At 41.5% G+C, this 21,170-nt stretch overlaps 1 protein-coding gene across 1 annotated transcript; it reads right to left on the reverse strand.

The window, feature by feature from the left end:
• Nucleotides 1–1,023: 1,023 nt before the first annotated feature.
• Nucleotides 1,024–15,434, reverse strand: LOC117741910 (tripartite motif-containing protein 3-like). The gene is made up of 13 exons (XM_034549172.1): nucleotides 15,232–15,434; nucleotides 6,869–7,041; nucleotides 6,071–6,311; nucleotides 5,725–5,876; nucleotides 5,416–5,596; nucleotides 4,586–5,315; nucleotides 4,156–4,259; nucleotides 3,901–4,068; nucleotides 3,640–3,808; nucleotides 2,726–2,785; nucleotides 2,426–2,496; nucleotides 1,802–1,942; nucleotides 1,024–1,709 (listed from the first exon to the last, which is right to left on the reverse strand). Exons 2-13 carry the CDS (start codon nucleotides 7,012–7,014, stop codon nucleotides 1,557–1,559), a joined length of 2,316 nt encoding a protein of 771 aa, XP_034405063.1. The 5' UTR covers nucleotides 7,015–7,041; nucleotides 15,232–15,434; the 3' UTR covers nucleotides 1,024–1,556.
• Nucleotides 15,435–21,170: the final 5,736 nt, after the last annotated feature.

Consider the following 21,170-nt stretch of genomic DNA (forward strand, 5'->3'; position numbering starts at 1 on the left):
TTACACAGAATGAACACTAGGGGGAGCAAGAGCAGCAACAGCTCTACTGGTACAGGGTTTTCAGTCATTGCTTGAAGTTGTGCAGGCAGAAACTCAGATCCAACTGTGTTTTGTCAGATAGCTTACAATATAGAACCATAGGTGAGTGGACTCTAAATCCGGGATGAGTTTGCTGGCAAATGTAATCTACTAAACTATCATTTAAATATTGTGTAACTGTTTCCTATGCAAAAGGCAAAAAGAAAAAAAACACAGTAAAACAGAATTCATATTCCATCCCGGTCATTTATGTGGTCTTGAATCTAGACTTTATTTGCACAAATGACCAGTTGTCTAACAAAGTCTCCATCAAAAGCTATCCTGTTGTTCCATTAACATGCTGATCTAATTTGGATGGTTTTCCTGAGATATGTATTCTTTCTGGTTTGTGTTTGTTGTATAATGCTCTTTAATTGTGAAAGGCAAAACAATCACTCTATGAGCCCATATCTTTAGCCATGAATTCTGAACAGAAAAAATGTGAAACGTTGTTCTTATTTGAAGACATTAGGAATTGGGTTTATGGCTTTTAAAAAGAGCTGCTCGTGTGCACAAACACTGATAAAAAAATTTCCTGATGTGGGGCGGCACTGAATTCTGTTTTAAGGTGAAAAATCCCTTTACAGGAAAGGAATAAAGTGTGAACCTCTAAAGAAAAAAGAACATCAATTTAGAAAAATAATTTGGAAATGCTGTGCTAGTGTATAAAATAAATTAGCTTTGTTATCCCTTTAAAACAACAGATATATTAACAACAATGATTATTGTGCTGCTTACATTAGCAATAAATATGACACTCTTCTTTTGAGCATGTGCCGAGTATGTTCAAAAAGCACACTTTTAACAGCTGCCATACACATGGTTAAAATCCTGGAATCCTTAACTGCTGCTCTCTGAACAGCCAAACAGCTGTGTTTGGCATACTAATTAAACTAATATACACAATATACATGTATGTATATCCAGCAAATCAATGCACAGATGTTGATGACATGTTTTTATCTGAGATGTCAATAAATGCAAAATGTTACATTTCATGTCTGGAGAAGCGTAGCGTTGTTCATTTCACTGTAAGCAATAACTAGTTCATGAGAAAAGCAACCGGTGAGTACAATGTGTTGTTGCTTAGGCATTAAGATAAATAAAAGAACGTCATGCAACAAGTTATGGCTCATTAAATACTTCAATCTATATCCTACCCTGTCCGGTCTCACAGAAAGTGTGGTTGAATAATACCACCAACAGCGTACAACACACAAACATGTTTTTTGACATTCTCTAAAACCAGTCCATAGCTTTAAGTCCATTACTTGTCCCAAGGATGCTACATTATCCAACTTTACAAACAACCTTCAACACACATCATAGGGAGGGTAAACTCAGGATCAGACACTTAGTTATATCCGGGAGATCATCTGATGTGCACATCAAAAGGCTGTATTGGATTGCACCCTGTGGAATACATTGGTTGTGTCGTTGTCAGTGGTTGCAGTGGTGAAGATGTCCGTCTCAGGTTTCTACTGCAAGTAGCGGTAGACCTTGAAGCAGTGGTTCCCAGAGTCCGCCACCGCCACGTGACCATCAGATGTGAGGGCCAGACCCTGAGGGCCGTAAAGGGGGTCCGCTGATGTGTTGATGTATGACAGGAAGGACCCTGAGCTGTCGAACACCTGGTTTGTCACACAGCACAGAGGAAAGGTTAAGTGCTATACTTACAAGTTGTTTCCCTGCGTTCAACGTGATTTAGTTTTCTCAAGCTAACCTGGATCCGACTGTTGCCCCAATCAGCAACAATGATATTTCCGTTGGCATCCACAGCCACGCCTGTTGGAGCATTGAACTGGCCGTTCCCCTCTCCATGGGACCCAAATTTAAACAGGAACTCCCCATCGGCATTGTATACCTGCAAGAGAGAATAAACAGGGAATTTAATGGAAAAATGTCATTCTGATGTCACACATAATACAAATATGTTAAACAGGATACAGGGCATATTGCTAAAATGATCTAAAACAACACAGGCAGTCAGGAACAGCAGCTGTTTACCTAATAACTATTATTTGTTATATTTTCTAATGTTTATTTGATTGAAATAGAGTGATTATAAATGGCATGCTTGTTTATTTTAATTGTTCTATAGGCTGGCAACGTTATGGAAGTGGAAGACTAAGAGTGGGGGGGAAATGGCATCCATGACTATTTACAAGTAACCCAGCACTTCATTCAGATTACTGAACAAATAAAGTATGCAGTATAGAGCTAGAGGTTTGCTGTAGCTTTAGCTTAGTTAAGTTAATTCAAATACAGATGTTTTTCCTGCAAGCCATGTATCCATAACACTTTACTACAATAAAGAATGTACAGTCATACTTGCAACACGCCATACCTTGACTGAATGGTTGTGAAAGTCTGTTACAACAATTTCATTTTTGTTATTCACGGCCACAAAGTGAGGACCTGGAAGCAGCAGAGGAGACAGAGAGAGAAAGAGGGGAAAGATGAATCCGCCTCTGTTTCACGACATACGAGAGGAAGTTCCACATTATTCATGGACGACAGGACACACAGGCACTCTGAGAGTTGACTAGGGACAATACGTGAGACGTGACAGAGCTGATGCATCAACATGTAAAAAGAACATAGATTTACTTTCGTAGTTCACATTCACAGGGAATTCATTACTTACTGAAAACCGGGCCAGATTTACTAATCTTTTGTTCCAGTGCAATGTTTGCACCACTTTTTTCTAAAAGGAAAGAAAAGGTCCATGTGAGATATTGAATTGAAAGCGGGTGAGGTTCAACTGAAATACTGCAGTCTGCCATACGAACGAGGGATTCCTGTCATGCACCTGTTCAGACAGGCAAAGACAGGAAGACAAACCTTTACATCTTTTTCATGCATTAGGGGGCATAATTAACTTTTGCCTCGATACAGCTGTGTAAATCAATGCAATAAAAAATAATGATGACCTCTGCGTAGATGTCTATAATTAAACAAGCAGCTATACATGTTTACATTAGTTAGAACCTAAATTAAGGGTGCATAGAAAAAATGCTGATCATTTAATAAATTACATTTGTACAAATCAAACATAAAAATATGCATAAAGTTCCATTCCATTATCCGACCTGCTTATCCTATTCAGGGTCGCGGGGCGCTGGAGCCGATCCCAGCTGCCATTGGGCGAAGGTTCACCCTGGGGGGGGCACATATATAGACAGACAACCATTCACGCCCACATTCACACCTACGGGCCAATTAACCTGAGCTGCATGTCTTTGGACTGTGGGAGGAAGCCGGAGAACCCGGAGGGAACCCACGCAGCCACGGGGAGAACATGCAAACTCCACACAGAAGGACTGCCGAGACCAGACCGGGATCGGAACCCGGGCCCCTCTTGCTGAGAGGCGACAGTGCTCGCCACTACACCACCGTGCAGCCAAATTCATAAAGTATGAAGCATAAATTAAATCCGTAAATCTGTCCCAACCTCCTGCCCTGAGACATAAAGCATCTTTCATTGTGTCTCCAGTCTTCCTGTAAGAGACATCGTGAATGAAATGATCATCGGTACTCGTACTAAGTATCACACAGTACCTGCAAAGTGTCTGTCTGATGTTCCTCTGGCGCCGAACTTTGTCACCAGCTTCCCGTTTGATTGGAAGATGAAGACACAGCAGGCCTTATTATCAACCGTGATGATATGTCCATTCTTATCCACAGCCACACCTTTGGGCCCCATCAATCTCCCGGCGCCGATTTTGCTCTTTGACAACCAGAGGGACACTTTAGTCATCCAAAGAAACATTTGGAATTTGTGCAGTGAAACGTTTTTTTCTGTGAGCTGTGAACACTCACCTTGAACTTGCCATCCGAGGAGAAGATGCTAATCCATCTGTTGTCGTAATCAGCAACAATTATGTCCCCATTCATGTCCACTGTGACCCCCGTGGGCCTCTGCAGCTGCCCTGGTGAACGACCTCTGACCCCAAACCGCATCTTAAACTGGCCATCGTTTGTGAATACCTAAAAAAAGAGATTCACTTACACCAATAACAAAACAACTAAATCATTCATGACATTTTTATTTCAGCTCGAGAGAATGACACTGACCTGTATGCACTGGTTGTTGCTATCTGCCACCACAATCCGTCCATTACTGGAGGTGGAGATGCCTTGTAAGTTAGTGAATTCTCCTTTATCTCGCCCTCTTGTTCCTATCACACCAACAAGACATCACACTACTTCAGCACTATGCACGTGTAGAAAATAGTGCACAAATCAGTTCTCCTGTACTATCTCTTGGATGATCTCCGAAAATGTTTAGCTTCTACTTGCCATTGTAACTGTTTGAACAGACAGAGGGAACAATCGTGTGCCACATCAGGTCTAACTCTGCTTACTCATCATCATCATCATCATCATCATCATCATCAGGTACTCAAATTATCTAGAGATATGACTCATTGTGCGCTGTAGCGAAAAGCATCATACAGCAGCAGTTAGCAGAATTAACAGTGGATCTAGCCAATTATTCACCCACCCACTCTGTAGATCAGCTCATCCTCTATTGGGTTTTCCTTTTTCTTGGTGGTGCTGTACATGCTGGAGGGTCTACGCACAGCCTTCTGTCGAACATGACCTCCTCCTCCACTCGGAGACTTCACTCTTCTCTTCACGTCGTCTGGTGACTGCAGGACATCTGACGGCTTGACTGCACGCAAGCGGAACGGACTCCCCCTCACAGGTTGCTCGTACAGCAGCAAAGAGAAGGAGAACTCTCCCTCTGAGCGGATGGTGTATCCGACCTCATAGGTGCCGTTCTTGTTGTCCGCCACCTCAGCTATAGTGCGCACTCCCTCTGCAGAAATAATCTCTGCCCTCAGAGAAGCATTACCAGTCTTTACTAGTTCTCCATCCTTGTCTTTAGTAGTGACTGTGACAGTGGTGTGCTGGCCGACCAGTGCATGTCGCAGACCTTCACCGGTGGCAACACTAGTATGGCCGACAGTCCCCGTTGTGATGAGGACTCCCAGGTTCTGGATGGAGCGCCTCAGGCCATCCGTCTCAACCTGGCATTCCAGATGTCCATTTTCATGAGGATGCTCGGGAAAGGTGTGTCGCGCCAGGGCACTGACCCGCTCACCCATCTGCTTCTGGACCAACAGGACCTCAGTGGCGCTGCCATGGCTCAGGGCCTGCTCTGTGAAGTTACAGCTGCTTTGAATGTTCTCTTTGCCCTGAAGCAAAGAGGTCAGCTGGGCTTGAAGAACCTAAGGATGTCCAAAGAGACAGAGGCAGACAGTCAGTGGCGCTTGTACTAAACATGCAACATTACAAAAAATCTATAAATAAATCAGTAAGACCTCACACCTTCTGCTTAGTGCTGCAGATGTTTTCCACCTCAGTGATGAGAGCGGTCTTGCGTTGGTGTAAGGCCTTCTCCAGCTCGTCAAACGTGTTACTGATTTCAGTCACTGCCTCATTTTTCCGCTCTGTAAGCTGCTTGGAGATCTCGTTCACAAGCTCAATGGCAGCCGTCAGCTGAGGTAGTCTGCCAGACAAAAGCAAAGATGATGAACACAAAATAAAACTTTCAAATTAGCATTCTCTATAGTTCCGAGATCTTCCAAATGCAATCGCATTTCCATCATTATGGATTAAATGATCCGAAAAGCCAACCTGTTGCGCACAGCATCCAGCTGATTCTTTAGCGCCGACTTGTGCTGTTCCAGCACATCCCTCAGAGGAACCGTCACATGTTCCCTGTGTTCTCCTTCTGTGCACTCCAGACACATGGCGGTTTCACATGACTCGCAGTAAAACTCCATCACCTGCAGATGGTGCAGTGGAGCACAAGACAACTGAACATCCTATATATTCTATGGGTAAATATGCTTAAGAAGTCAAACACAAGTCAAATTCATATGAGATCCTGTGACAGTCCACAGTGTTATCATGAACTTGTGGTTGACTTCTGACAAATCTGACCTCCTATTTAACACCCTCGGTCCATTCGTTTGCTTACCTTGCCCTCATGGTTGGGGCAAGAGAGGGGCTGACAGGCCGTAGCTGCACTGGCTGACTCAAGAACATTACAGGCCTCAGGTCGGCTGCACTCTGGGTCTCGCTGTAACACCTCCATTAGGTTTGTGATGAAGAAATTGTTCTGCAGGGCTGCCACACCCTTCTCTGGCAAGATAGAGGTCTGCCTGCATACTGGACAGGACAGCGTCAGAGACTGGGGAGGGATGTAGTTCTGTAGGCATCTAGAGACGAGAAGTTAAAGACCTGAATTAGAGGACTGGAGCGGTTTGGTTGGGCACAACAGAGAGCACCAAAGTGTTGAAGTAACTGTACAGTCTGTCCCGTGTGGGAGCAACAACGATGTGGAAACCAGGACTTGCTGCCAACAAAGCTGTTCTTTAAAGAATGCCGTCTGTTTTATTGTGGTCAAGCTGAGGGATTGGTGCCTCATATCATGCATCCATAAAGAAGAGAGAATATTTGGCATAAGTGGTGTCATTTTGGGACATTATTCAAAAATGTCTAAATAACTTACTGCAGGAAGAAGGAATATAACAAAACAAAAAAACACAATGCAATAAACTATTTACACGTCTTTTCTTATCTTCTTTTTTTCTGGATTACGGAAAATCTAATCTTTGAATTTTGCCTTAAAATGTTTTATGGCTCTTATTCAATTTTCCGTATGTACTGCGTTTATCTTTTATTCTCTCCCATTGTTTTACTGTAATCTTGCAGCACTGTTTAAATTTGAACTGCGTTGAATAAAAGGTGCTGTACAAAGTGGATCAGAGCTTACTTCTCACAGAAGGTGTGCAGGCAGGGCAGGACCTTGGGGTTGTGATAATGGTCCAAACAAATGCTGCAGACCAGGAACTGCTTGTCTATCTGCCTGACGACAGGGCTGGTGCTGCCGGTCTCACGCTTAGCCATAGTGACGGACATTCAAAGGGGGCACAGGGAGCGCTTAACCTGCACACACAGGGTGGAAGGAACGAGGGAAAGGTCACAAAAGCCTTGAGGAAACATCTTTTCTCCCCCTCAGCATGTGCATAGGAAGAAATTAGTCATAACACCATGAACAGAACAAGACCTCATGAAAATCCTAATAATGACAATTACAAAAATAATGATAAACACCGTTGTGCAGAAGTCTCAGACGGGACAACTATGCAGTCCAGGAGCCAACGTGTCTGTGTTTACACTGATGTTACATGTGTGTATATAAATATGCCGTTAACAAAAATGCTCAAATGCATCTTGTGTAATTCCTTTACCAAATGTCCTCTGGTTTAAAGTTGAACATGTGTTGAATTCCAGATGATTAGTTACATTACATTAGTTACTGCTGACTCTAAGTTCATGCTAGTTGCTGTTACATGAAACTGTATCACTGGGTCAGGCACAGATTATGTAAGTGTGCCAATGACATGTTGTGCATCTGTCATATCGTACATGAAGGATTACATGAACACCAAAAACACAGGCACACTGCTTTAATGTGATCAATAAACGCTGCTTATGAAACAGCATCAATCTGTATTTGAGGTAATATTAGGATCATTCCAACCAATGATCTGGTTAGGTAGTTAAGCTTGTTTGTATTGGAACATTACAATTATTTGATTTTTTCCCCAATTCAGCTTTACACAATCAGAAACTATTAAGCCATCTCTGTTTACTTACTGTCATCCAAGACCCATTTTATCAGAGACCTGAGAGACAACATTGTAGAGAACACGTCATTAGCCACTGGATCTTTGTGGATTATACTTCATTTCTGCTATTGTTGTCACTACATATGCATCATCCTCTAATAACCTTCAGACTGCATTGTGCCTCTTAAATTAAAGCTCTTCACTTCCACTTTATCAAGATTAAATTTCAGATAGATGACATATAAAAGTGGAGTAAACATTCAAGGTATGGTGCCCGACTAAGTGTGTGTGTGTGTGTGTGTGTGTGTGTGTGTGTCATCGTTGGCATGAAGAGCTCTGGCATGTTGAATCATAGTGAAATTGGGATGTATTGCTTGTAGAAACTGTGGATATTACGTAGGCTGTCTGAGACCTGTGACTACGCACAGTGTTTCTTTTCTTTACAAGATCATGAAGCAACAACCTGCCTGATTATGGTCTTATGATGTGGACAAGCCTCATTTAGTGGCATTAATGCTCAGTTAGTTCATAAACACTGGAAAAATCAAGAGAACTTCCAGTTGGCTGATTTTAATGCCACGCACAAATGCTGCTGGAAGCTACCCTCTCCTGCACACCGTGCCAATATCTGAAGAACACTTCACAAACAAAGCATATACAAACAAGGAGACATTTATATGAAAAGGGAAACTCTGATTTGTTTACTTTCAGACACTTAGCACGATTTAGACCACACATATATGCTCGAGGTTGTAGTGCTAATATAATCATTGTGAGCTGCAGTGGGGTGTAACAAACTGAAGTGTGCATTTCACAACCACCGTGTTTGACTTGATTCACCTACAAATAAATCTAAAATGAGAACAGATCTCTGTCCCCAAAACAGTCTTGTGGATCATTGTCAGGAACTGTGAAACATCATTGCACGCTTACTGATGATATAGATTATTTCTGAGTTGTATGTACCTGAGAAAGAAGTCACTCAAAGCCAAACTGTTGGACAAACACCATATTCATTGTAATTCAACACACCACAAGAAGAGAAAAAAATCTTAAAAAGCAGTGTGCACTTTCTATAATAACGGATCCCCTCCATGTTACTGCTATTGTTTATATCCCAGTTAAGAGCCATGGTCTAGATCTAATTAATGCTAAGAAGATACACACAAACGTTTCCTGAGAAGGTAATGTCAACTCACCCATCACCTCTTCATTTGTACATCACAGCTCTGTGACTGCACAATCCTTCATCCTCGCCTCATCTTTCATCACTATTGTGATTATCTTGGCTAACTAGGACATTTGTCTCAATAAATGACATTCCATTCACCCTGTTGTACTGGGAGAAGGTAATGTCAACTCACCCATCACCTCTTCATTTGTACATCACAGCTCTGTGACTGCACAATTCTTCATCCTCGCCTCATCTTTCATCCACTGTTCCAACAGCAGGGTTTGTACTTTCTCTTTTGAGGTTGCATCTACACAACTTCTCTCTCAGTCTGACTTGGGATCAGGCTAATCAGGCCTGCACATCACCTAACACCAAGAGCTAAAGCTCCCCACTGACAAGTATAGCTATAGGCCCCTTTTCTTTGCGAGTAAGGAGAGGAGAGAGGAAACTTTAAAACGCCACTCCCCAAATTCCTGCTAGTTCCTTCCCTTGATTCCCGGTTGGCTGAGTTCAGGCACTGTCTGTCTGTCTTTAAGGAGATGGGGCAAAAATGTAAAAATGTACGTTGAACAGGGTTGCCTGACTCACATGAGCAAGCAGGCCTCAGAGGCAGCTGTCCCTCTCTGCAACACAGAGCAGCTCTAACAATGGCATTCCAGATCAGCTCAAAGCTCTGCACCCCACATCTCTTCCCCTCCCGTCATGTATTTTCCTTCTTTCTATTGTCCTCCTTTTTTCTCTTCTCTTTCTCTCTCTCTCTCTCGCTCTCTCTCAACACCACATAAATGCGTTCATAGCATCAGCAGGCTTGATCTCAGCCACAGACGTCTTGCAGATGGGGCTTTTCTCAGGCACGCAGACCCCATTGTTGCTCCTTCCTACGTGACTGCTGGTCCTACCTACTCAGGAGCTCCGCGAGCCCTTTCACTGTCCACACAACCAGCCCTTCCCCGACCCGCTCTTTCTCCCCCTCCTCTTGTCTCCCTTCACAGGCCCTCCCCTCCCTGGACTGTCCTCCCTTCACATAGACTCTGAATTGCAGCAGCTGAACGGTGACATCACAAGGAAGCTTGAGAAGCCAAAGCCCTCAGGCTCCTCCCCTCTTGACGGCCTTTAGGGTTGCAACCTTCTCCCCCCGCCTTCCCATCCCTTCCTCCCTGCCTGTCCGTTCTCTTAGCAGCCCTCCTTGGCTCAGTTCCTCTCACTTGTCTCACCACAGAAAGAGGATCTTCCTGACAGCAGCTCTGAGTAGTTGTGCATGTGCTTAGAGAAAAGCTCAATAATATCAATAAAATACATTGAATTAAAAACAGAAAAGACAAATATAACATCAATTAATAATAATAATAATAATAATAATAATGCATTTAATTTATATAGCGCTTTTCGTGATACTCAAAGACACTTTACATAACATAGTTATAACATCCTAAAAGCTAAAAATAAAAATAAAATAATAATAGCTGATTGCAGATTGTTAAAATACAACACTTATCATAGACTACATATAGGTATCAACACAGTCTTGCCTGGAGTGAGAATGGTTTGGACATGTTCTGTAAAATAATATAGTATAATATAGTGTAGTAAAATAACATTTCGATAAATCTAAAAAATAACATGAATAATCCCTCAGTTGAGAGATAAAAATATATCTAAGGGAACTATGATACATACAATAGAAGTGACAGTGAAATACAGACTAGAGGCCTACATCTGCAGTATAATGTAATGTTTGAAGCAGCATGTGACTAGATCTTCTTCAAGGCTCTGTCACAGGAACTGCATGATCAGCACTTCATGCAGATGAGGTCAGTTTTTCCAAACAGTTTGGAGCTGTGTTTGCTCTGTCACACTGGAACATGACGTCTGCAAACATTCCACCGAATGTGAATGCTGTTTGTAAATGAAGCTGTTTGAGTGCAAAGCATCTCTGTCCACTCTCACCCTGCATTACAGTTAAGTGGCTTTATGTCCTCCTGCGGGGTAAAGCCCTGTCTGCCATCTAGATTAGTGTCTCCCAGACTCTGATGACACCATCACATCCAATCAAATCAAATCCAAATCCAAAAAAGCAAACACCTCACGTAGATTCAGATAAACCTGGCCTGACACATAACTCCTGTGCTATTACCATCAGGGAAGCAGTGACAGTCATTGCTTGTCCACAGAAAAGCTCAGATTCCGTCTGCTGCACGAGGGCAGACCTGACCCACTCCTCACTGCTCCCATAAAGTGATGCTTGTCTTTTTTTGTTGTGGGTTGTGCACTTGGAACAGAGAGCAAATTATCATCACTATTGTGATTATCTTGGCTAACTAGGACATTTGTCTCAATAAATGACATTCCATTCACCCTGTTGTACTGGGATGGGTGACAGAAGTCTCCGTGGCAAATATCTTGAAGACTTGGCTGATAAAACGGCCTGTTTTAGAGCTGATTTCTGGTTTCTCTACATGATGCATCAAACTAATGTTCAAAGAAATTAACTGTGTTCTTTTATGTTCATTCCACGCCTACCACAATCACACACCATTGTGACACATTTACCCTGAAAGTTAATGAATGAAACTGTAACTACTCAGGATTCCAGGATGTTTGCACGTCAAGGGCCATAAAAAGCATTTCCCCCGGGCTTCCTCTTCCCCTGTTTGAGTGAGAGGCGACTACCTTTTCTTCAAACTGCATCCAGTATTTTACATTTGTGTGACTGTAATAGTTGTACCTGTGTTAGACTATATGCACCATTGTTTGTAATAATTTCTCTGTAAATCTGTGATATCTGCTGTATGTGTCACAGCAGAGAGGACTTCAGACTAACAGGCTTCAAACTACAGTTTTCCAAATGTTTAATTTAGCAGTCAGCTGTCTGCTGGATCGGTAAACATGGACGAAAGTCTCGGCGACCTGAAATAGGAAGTGTTGGCCCTCGATGCTGTGCTGTCCAGATTGTGTTTAAATATAGACTGTAGTTAATGTTTCCATCCACATCTGTTGTGCCTCTTTGCATGTGTCGTCATGCAGTAATTGTTCCTGCCTAGACAGCCTGAGCAAGACTATAGATCTAAGGATCTAACGAATTTGATTGATTTTATTTTGTTTTACTTGCAAGGAAGCATGTAGATTGTAATAAAGAAATACTTGTGTTTGACCGAGAGAGAGAAGAAGGCAGAGTAAACATGAGTAAGTGATGTACCAGAGACTTTAAATGAGCAACAGGGATGCATTTTAATACATGAATTACATTTCTAAAAAGCATTTTGAATTACCCATAAGTAGTAAATCAAAAAACAAAAAATGGGAAATGTGTGATCATTCAGCCAATTTGCAGCAATATCTGATGGAATCTAATTCAGACGCAGATCGAGCATGACTGATTTTATTGTCCATTCATGTTCATGTGTACTCGCAGTAACGATCCAAAGAACATTTGTACTGTTTAGAACAACAAGGCTGATGTAAACCAGAGAACGAGAAATCCAGAAATCACATTTCTGTGTTTTGGAGAGTGTTGAGGGCTGTTGTGGGGCCAGTGAAGGTGCCTGGCACTAAGATGAATCATCAATCATTATTCACACAACACAGAACGCGCTGCTCCTCAAACTAACAAGCTCCCCGTACACTTCACCGCATCAGATGAAGGAAGCTGTCTCAATGCATCAGTCTCTGTCAGACCAGTCATAGCAGTGGACGTGGGGTTTCACATAATGAAAGAATAACTATGTTTGTGCACATAATGTATTAGACTCAACATGAACTGCAGTTTGTTTATCATTCATTTTATTTCCACATATGTGTGCACATTTTACTCTATTTTTCTCTCTATCAATGTACTACCACAAAAATAGAAATAAAAGCTGGAGACAAGGACTAAAAAAAGGTACAAAATAGACAGGACTGCTATGTACACTAGTAGGTGTAGAATAACGTAGTTAAATAATGTATACTTATTATACGTATATAACGTATAATATCATTATAACGTATACTTATTATTATAAATGCATTAAAAAAAGCAGCAATAAAATAAGAAGTAAAACTGTTCTCCATTAGACCAACATCGTAGCGGTTATCCTTCATATGTCGTTGTCTGCAGACATTGGATTGATACGGTCTGACAGAAAGCGACCACATCATGTCAAGTACAGTAGTCAGCAGAGTTTTTAATCAAAACTGGAACACGTGTGTCCCTCCCAGTGAGCCCACTCTCACAAAAGGCAGAATACAATGCAGCATGCAGGCAGTGTGCCTGCAGGCGCCGCATGCACTACAGATTTGTTATAAAAGGCAGATCAGTCCTCGAGCTCGGGGCCCCGTTCCGCGACCCTCATCCACCTCAGTAAGAGCTACAGAGGGACTGTGGCGTCTCATTCGCTGACTCAGATCACATGATGTCTTGTACATGTTGTCCTGTGCAAACACACTGGCAGTGGTTTGTTTGATGTGTCAGTTGTGTTGCGACTTGTAAACAAAATGTCATTTTAAACATAACATGCGAATGTTCAGAAGGAATGATGAACTTGGATGTGATTTTGGCTTTTGTCTGGATTTGTGTTATTATATCATCTTTGATGTGGCTACATGCTTCTTCATAAGGTTATGTTATTGTGTACTTGTGATGGATCATGAACAGAACCTAGTGGAAATGCCCTCGACCAGTGAAAGTGCTGGCTTTCATGAAAATGGCCAAACCTAAACACGCAGTTCAGGAAAATCCACCTTAAAAGAACATTACACAGTCTAACAGTCTTTCATCAATCTGAAGTGTAGACCTACAATGCATACAGTATCATGAGCAAAATACAATCCGTTGTAGTCAACATCCATATGCAGTTTGCAGTCTGAAAAAGAGCCATGAATATCTATTAGGGGAAATTATATAAAACTGAAGTAATTATCAATTTAGCAAAAGTATTATGGGATGCTTTTAAGGTGAGCAAACACAATATTTAACATTGTGTCTGTATTTTGTCTGTACTCTCATAGGCCAATTCCAAAGTCATTGCACTGCAATATGGTTAATCTTTAATGTCCTGCAAGGGAAATGTGGTTTTCTACAGACCTTATTATGACAAGTAATAAAGTATAAAGATCCAAACGTATGTACAATGTTACAACAGTTTAATGAGACAATAAATTGGAAGTTCAAAGGACAAGCCAAATAACGTATTTCAACTGATATTGAATTAAATAATTTTTTGAGTTCAGTGCTTGGGTTAAGAAAAAAAAAAAGGTATTGCCACATGCCTAATGTACATGAGCATAATGTAACCTGGAGATTAGGTTATTAAACCAATCACTGAATGATCAGGGCAAATAATCCTGATTAATCAATCTATTCATTATTTTTTATTTTTTATTTTTGTTTATATTCAAGTTTGTACAGATAACAATAGAGTCCAGCTACATCTTCATTACTACAATATGCATTCAGAAGTTGTATATAGTCCCTTCTTCTAAGATACAATTTGAACTCTGTTGATTGTAACACAGTTGTACAAACGCAGCCAAACACTGACACTCCAAGCTCATTTATACAAACTGAAAGACACCCTGAAGTCTCGAGACAGACATGTAACCCCTGCTAAGTATCTGCCCTCAGGCGCAGCATCCAGGACTGTCTGCAACCTCCATGTGACCCAGTGCACACAGCCAAGTGAGTACCAACCAGAGACAGTAGAGAAAAATCACCCATATTGCAGAACAAAAAAGACCAACCCAAAAGGAACCACTGAACCATATGCTCGCAGTCTAGGCCAGAGGTTTGAAAATGATGCATTGGCTGTTGCTGTTGCTGCAGTACAATGCAACAGAATGACAGAAGCAAACAATACGCCGATTCGCATGTGGCTCCTCACATATCCCATGCATATTCAGATCAGAAACACAACGAAAGATGGCTAATCCGAACAAAAGAGCATGTATGCCTGATTACAGACTGCAGCAGAGATGCCCACCTGCCGCGGAGCAGCCAGGGCCGCCTGGGAGCTAAAATGGAGAAGTGTGTGGGCTGGTTGAGGAAGCAGAAGCAGAGCAGTAGAGGGTTTTAGTGCAACAGTTGCTCTTAAATGAGGCTGCAATACAAGGCTTTCCCGTTGTGTTTGTAATGACGGATGAATACAGACAGAGAACGCATCCTAACAGTCAGGGCTGGGCCTGTACTTTACCAATGCACAGATGCTGGATGGGATGGAGTAATTAAATATTAATCTGCACTCATTCCAGTCATTGTACTCTATTATTTAGGACTCCACGTGATGGCGCAAACAAGATGAGAGGGCAGAAATGCGATATCATAAAAAGGAGTGAATATAGCCAGATTGTACTCACGTGAACAGCCAGCAGGAGGGAGTGGAGTGTCAGCATTGCAGGCCGCTGAGAACGCTTCCCATTGTCAGTCCCAACCCGCTACAAGAACATCCACAGACCGGGCGACAGAAAGGAAAGGGCAGGGTCTGTCTGGGAGAAGAAGGGGACAGTAAGGAAGAGGAGAAGGGAAAGGGGGAGATTAGGGGGAGTGGCTTACATGCAGCATTGGTCAGATGGCTGATGGGAGGAGTTGCGGAACCCAATAGCATGTGGAGGGGGTAGGGAATATGCAAAACAGTTGAAATCTCAGGAACTGACTGCGGGATGGAGTCTTTCTGGTGCAAAGGGGTTTGGCTTCCTAAGATCCCGCCCAGTTCCCTTAAAAGGACAAAGGATGCAGTTTATTACCTCTAAGCATCACATTGATGGGAAACACAGAATGTTTGGAGTATAAATACACAACAAATGTACTGCTACATGAAGAATGCTGCAATTATCACCCTGAAACAGACTGGAGTTCAGTGATCAGTTCTATGTTCTATTCTCTTGGATCTTGCCTCACACAACCCCATTTTCTTGCATATCAACAATCAGGGAAAATTGTGAGGTATTATTATGACTGCAGGGAAATGAGAGGGTGTGGGGGAAGGCAGGGGTCCTGTGTGTTCTGGATGATACAGTGTTTTGGGTGGAGACAGGTGGTGGTGGTATGGGGGTTGGGATCAGGCCACTTGATGAGTTTATTGGAAAATAAAGACTATGTACACAGGAGAAAATTTGATTTTCACCTAGAAGTGCCAAAAGGGGTATTTGAAGAACAAAGCAATTAGCTCAATGGATCTTTCCCTCTGAAGGTTTATTAGTAGGGGAGTGGGGGATGGGTCAATGCTCTAGGTCAAGCCGAATAAGGAGAATGGCAGAGGAAGACATGAATGAAAAATAGGTGGTAACGTATTGTCATGTGTTTGCGCTGTGTGAGGCTTCTGAAGGGGTGCAGCTCGGTGGGGAGTTTGTTGGGGGTGGGGCTTGAGGCGAGAGGGAAACACAGTCATCTCTGGGTTTTATTCTGGAACGTGGAGTTGCCATGGAGACTGCTTCCATAATAGTTTAGTCAAGATGGCTGTTGCAGTCTGGCAGCAGCAGTGAGCAGGTCACACAATACAGAACTCTCCCTGCCAAGGCTGACGAGAGTCACATTGTAGCTTACAACATGGTTTGCACCATGTTGAAGATTCAACATTTCCAAAGTATTCCATTAACATTTGTACATTATTACAAACATAATTGCATGAAAATATGTCTGATTTGCTAAAGCAAAATTATTTGTATTTATTTATTAGACTAACCCTCATTAGGAAAATAAATCTTCAAGGTGGCCCATAGCAACTCAAAACTGTTTGGTCCTGCAATTACCTATATAGACACCAATACAATTAAATCATAAACAGCATGTGGTTTAACAAATTAAGTAACATACAAACAATGCAATAATAAGAGCATGATTTTTTCATTGCGATCATTATACATTAGTTTACACATTTTGTTGAGCTGTATGAACATGTTGTTAATTTTCTATAAATGTGTAATGTAGGGATGTTAATACTATTAGTTGGAGAGCAGTTACATTGACCTTTGACCTAAAGTGATTCTAAAGAAATGGTATTTACCACGCTCACTGATAAGAGATAAAGTTACAATTAAATGAAACTATAGAAAGCATTCAGGTCACTTGAGTTGATGTGAATTATTGTCACCCTGATATCAACCGCTAAGAGATGTACTTGAACCTATACATTTAGAAATCCTAGATGTATTGGAACGTGCTGTGGCCTCACTGACCCCTTGTATCTGCTCCGAGCTAGTGGCGACATCGGGGTCGTTGCCTGTCATTGGCAGCAGCAGTGTACAGTCGGAAATGCAGGGAGGCTGTCCCTTCATCATGAAAAGCCACCAGCCGTTTGCCCTTCAGCCACAGCAATCTCTTCTCAAGTTCATTTGCAATTAGCACACTTCACTTTGCCACTGACAGTCTATGGTGGAGCTCTGCTCAGATTCCTTTGTAACACAAGCCCATTCAACCTCAAAACAATGGCTGAATTAAGTGAGACCCCGAATGTGCCTTCAACCTTATGCAAAAAAAATCAAGATTCATCATTGTAAAACTGAAACACATTAACAATTTAACAAAGTATCAACACAAATAAAATTAAACAGATTTTACATATCGTTACAGATCTCTTTATGATCTCACATTCATTTAATTTCTCAATATATTCTGCAAGGCTGAGCATTCAGTCTTTTTAAGAACACACTCAGTAGTCCGCCATTTATCCAACTGATGCAACAGTTAACTGTGTTAGTTCTATGCTTCCCTCTAGTGGTACAACATACAACATGGCCTTCTTGAAGACAAACATTCTCCAACCACTTTACTAGAACAGCCTCTTTATTACTGTATCATGGTAATAATAAGTATAGCACCACATCATCACCATGATGAGTTAAGTACAAATAATATCAAAGTTGCATGCCCCTGTAAGACATTTTATTGTATTTCTGCGGTAACTAACGGGAAAATGATATTTTATAGTAAACATTTTTACCATGAGTTTGTCACAAGTGTCATTTTCTCAGCACCCATTGTCTACCAATCTGACAATGATACGCCTCTGGAGGAAAAGGGCTATATGTATGGGCTTCCTGTGTAGCCAGAGGACTTCCTTTTCAATATCCTGCTTATCTTTTACAGTCCAATTTGCAAGATGCCAGACTGCAGTTGGAGTTAAGTGATAATGAGTACGACCCAATTGTTCCCCATATTAACAGCCTACAACCTAATTTCAAACCAATAAAAAGCTAAAGATGATCAACAGAAGATAGCCGATGGGTTCCGAAGCCTCTTTTTCTCTCTACGAGACTGTTTACCTGACCCAAGCATCTTAGAACCTGATTGACCAAGACAACTACAAAAAGAAACCAGAACATTTCCGATAACATTGCCTACAGATTCTGCATAGGAATTAATATATTATTTACATTATGATACTGGGTTTTATAGTATGATACTGTAATGTAAGCACAACAAATACATATCTTCATGTTTCCTTGAAAACCTTGGGGGCAAAGCACACTACCCAGAATTCCATAAACACCACAACATCTTTACTATTTTAATGACAGGAGATAATACAGATATGATAATAAAAGACTAAGTTAAAAAATATTGATATGTTCAATCAGCTTTTTGGTTTGGAGCTGATTGTTGACATGATTCATATATAAAACTGTTTACTGCCCTCCAGTGGTCAGTTAGGAACTACATCAAGGTAAGGTGTCAAGTTAGACGGCCATTCCTTCAGCACCCTGAATGAGAGCAGCTCAATGAACACCTCAGATGTTGGACTATTGTGAACACGATAATAAAAGTGTTGTCTGGTTGTCACATTTTCTCTATATATCTGTCTGAATGATGTACCACCAGGTAAAACAGGACTCAAACGCAAGGCCCAGACAGCAGAAACATATTCTTTACTCAATCAGTGTTGGTACACAGGACATCTGTCAGAATATCAGCCAAACCACTCAGGCAGAAATCACAAAAACCCAAGGACAGAGGCAAAGACGAACTAGCACAAAGACAGGGGATCACTGGGATAAAACACACTGGGGAGGTGTGGTGATTAGACACAGGTGGATCCAATCAGGGGCGGGGAAGACAACACACAGATCTCCACAAACAGAGGCTACTGTATGTTGTCCTCTGGCAGAAGTCCACTCTCTCTTAATACAGTATCGACATTTGGTATGAGTTGGGCGCTGTAGTTCAGTAGTCGGCCATCATAAATCAGCTGGTCTGGTGTCAACTCGGTTTGTACAGCAGCTCTGCACAGACAGAAAGCAGAGGCATGACAGTTATATACAAACTGAGCAACACACTCGCACCATAGAATCAGCTTCAGTTGTTGGTCTATATTTTTAGATGGATATTTTTGGTGTGCGACTATGTGATGTCATTGACATTTCCATAGAATACTGAAGTTAAGTTTCCTGTTTTGCACTCTCAGAATGTGAACCCAAAGAAATACACAACAAACATCAGTGTTCATGTCTTTTCCTATTATTTATATGGCCCTCATTTAAATGCAGAAGTAAAGAGGCAAACATTTGCTAAAATGCAAATGAAAACTGTGGTTCTGTTTGATAAATAGTTTACTCTTTAAACAAGCAGCTACAAGAACCAGAATAAGTACAACTCTATAGCCAATGGGATCCCAATGACTTGATTACAGTCGCTTCAAGCGTCAGTGCAATCACACACATTATTTGATTAGAAACTATACAACCATCAGTCTACCTTGTGTGGTACATCCGTGCCATTTTCCTGTCAACCATGGTGCAGCCCTTGAGTGAGCTTAGCAATCCGTGGACGGTTGCGGTAAACACAGCTCGGGGGTTGACAATTGTCTTGATGTTTTCGTAGTGTCTTTTGGCGCTGGGTTCTTGGTACAGGTGTGCCAGGATGTTCACCCCAGAAACATTCTGCCAGCTGGAGCAGCAGCTCTGCAGCAGCAGGGTTTGTGAGGTGGGCGGAGGTGTGACGGTGTTGGGGAATACGTTATTCTCAAACAGGTAACACTTGTCAGCACCATATTTTTTTTCCAGCAGAGGCATCAGCTCCAACCAACTGGTAATAGAATGATGAAAAGAATACACAACTTTTTTTTTACACACATTTACATTGAAAAGCAGGAAATAAACAAATAAATGCCTTATAACACACAACAACACGCTATAATAAAGTTGGAAGCACATATGGATATGTATAGAATGTTGCATTTGTAAATATGTACAACTCCTCCTATGAGACCTCAATAACTGCTGTATTAACATGGATAATTAAGATATACTTAGTTTCAAGTTGTAGAAAAATCTAGAAACGCACTGAGGCAAATTTGTGATTTGGGGCTATACAAAAGAAACTTAATTTAATTTTAATCACACTATGAAATGTACCCGTGTATAAATGGGTAAAAAAAAAATACAAATCTCATGCATATATAATCGTTATCTTTTAATTCCCACGAAAAGGTGGCCTAAAGTAATGCATTATTTAATTTGTATAACATGTTAAAAACTACTAATCACTTTTCAGGAGTGAGTGATCTGAGATTGTACTTCTTGCAGTCAGTGAACAGTGAAAACTTGATAAGGAACTTCATTTGATTCCAGGCATCATCTCCTAGGCTAAAGGTTAACTTATCCAAAGATGTCTAATTTCATGTAGTTTCTTAAACAATGTGATACCTTTTGACTGACTGAGTCAGTATGAGCTCATCCATATCATGCAGGGCCACGTATCTGGATTGGTACATGTGTCTATAAACACAGTCATTAAGCGCAGGAATCTGCCCAAAGTAGTGGAGGTCACCTGGACCGTGTGAGGGCAGCCATCCTCGAGATACTTTCAGAAATCTGGACAGAGACCAAGGAATCACCTCAACTAGACCTAAGAAGGAGACATCAGTGAACACATGTGAGCAGTAAAAGGGTTTTAGCTCAGCACTTTTGTTACATCCGGGGATATTACCAAAGGTGAGCCCACATAGTTGATAATTCAACAGAAAATTTGGTTGTGAACCAAAGGTTTCCATTTTGGCTATATAAGGACTTTCTAAATCAACATAGAATTGCTTGGTTTCTTCCAATAAATGATGTATAGCCTTGGTATTGTGACAGCCAAGTTGTTGTCTGTGTTGTTGTTGTGTTGTTTGTCTTTCAGTGTTCCTGGTTGGTTGGAGTTGAAAGCCATCAAGGAATTGGAGGCAGCTGGCCAAGCACATGGGAGAAGTTCTCATGGAAAAGATGATGGTTTGGGTTAAAAATAAGTCCTTTCTGGCTAAAAACCTTGAAGACAAACTTCTCAAATGTGCGCTGGCCACTCACTGCCAATATCATTTGAT

Source organism: Cyclopterus lumpus, chromosome 13, assembly GCF_009769545.1.
Source record: "Cyclopterus lumpus isolate fCycLum1 chromosome 13, fCycLum1.pri, whole genome shotgun sequence".
Classification (NCBI taxonomy): Eukaryota; Metazoa; Chordata; class Actinopteri; order Perciformes; family Cyclopteridae; genus Cyclopterus; species Cyclopterus lumpus.

What these genes read in the sequence shown, in the direction of transcription:
- LOC117741910 (XM_034549172.1), bottom strand. Translation starts at nt 7,014, where the DNA reads ATGTCCGTCACTATGGCTAAGCGTGAGACCGGCAGCACCAGCCCTGTC. An exon ending in TCTGCAGCACTAAGCAGAAG is followed by an intron (nt 5,316 to 5,415) that starts GTGTGAGGTCTT and finishes GGACATCCTTAG; the next exon opens with GTTCTTCAAGCCCAGCTGAC. An exon ending in TAAATCTGGCCCGGTTTTCA is followed by an intron (nt 2,497 to 2,725) that starts GTAAGTAATGAA and finishes TGCTGCTTCCAG; the next exon opens with GTCCTCACTTTGTGGCCGTG.